This window comes from Aphanomyces invadans (genome assembly GCF_000520115.1).
Source record: "Aphanomyces invadans strain NJM9701 unplaced genomic scaffold supercont1.117, whole genome shotgun sequence".
Taxonomy (NCBI): Eukaryota; Oomycota; class Saprolegniomycetes; order Saprolegniales; family Verrucalvaceae; genus Aphanomyces; species Aphanomyces invadans.
In genome coordinates, this window is record NW_008580262.1 from 94,362 (window position 1) to 95,275 (window position 914).

The 914-nt window shown below is 59.0% G+C and overlaps 1 protein-coding gene across 1 annotated transcript; it reads right to left on the reverse strand.

The window, feature by feature from the left end:
• Positions 1-236: 236 nt before the first annotated feature.
• Positions 237-686, reverse strand: H310_14976 (hypothetical protein; the record flags this gene model as incomplete). The annotated part of the gene is made up of 1 exon (XM_008882956.1): positions 237-686. A coding segment is annotated over one exon (450 nt), but the record flags the coding sequence as incomplete, so codon positions are not given.
• Positions 687-914: the final 228 nt, after the last annotated feature.

Consider the following 914-nt stretch of genomic DNA (forward strand, 5'->3'; position numbering starts at 1 on the left):
GCATCCACGGCGCACTTGACAGCGCACGAGCGAGATTGTTGACTCCAACACACCATGCCATCCGTCTGCTTCGGATGATCGTGCGATGGCGTGTTTGAGTCCCTGTCACTTGGTCGTACGGCCCCCACACGTCACCTTGCTCGTACGACGGCCACAGTTTGTTGAGCAAGTTGCAAAAGATGCTGCCGCACCCTTCCGTGGTCTTTTCGACGTTGGGGGCAGCCAAGATGTCGCCGTTACACGCGCTGGAGATTTGATCTCGCGCGTGTGGGTCTTGTGGCCCGTGGTGTCGCAAGTGCTCCACTCGGACCAGGGGACAGAACCGCGTCCAACTTGCACGGCGACGTCTCGTACGGGCTGCACGGCTTGCCTTGGTCACGGATCGGGTAGAGCTGCTCGCGGGTGCGGACAGCCGTGCACGTCTCTGTCGAGCACTCTTGCGTCGTCCAGTCGCAAGTTTCGCACACGCGTGGACCGTAGTGTTGGATGCGATGGAGTTTCGGACACGAGTTTCCGCCGTTGAGAGGCTGACAAGCGATCGTTCGTGTCGACGTGGCGACACCAGACACCTTGTCGCAAAAGTATGCAATCCAATCGCTGAATTCGCAGTGGGCTGGGCACGTCGCCGTTGACACGAGGTTCGTGTCGTGGTCGAGCGAGTTACACGGCTTGCCGCAGTTGAACGCCTTTGTGTGCTCGATAAATAGTGATGCAAATTGAGTGGTTGCGCCCGGTCTGTGCTCTGGTCGAGTGCGCCCCGAGTCCAGATCAACCTCGCTGAGGTCGGTTGCTGGATGTTGAAGCGATTCGTACGGGACGATTTACGACGGGACGATCTGTTCGGATTACCATCCGGTTATCGGTCGTCGTCTCGGAGTCTGGGCGTCCTGGCCAGTTGCTACTGTACTGAGGGG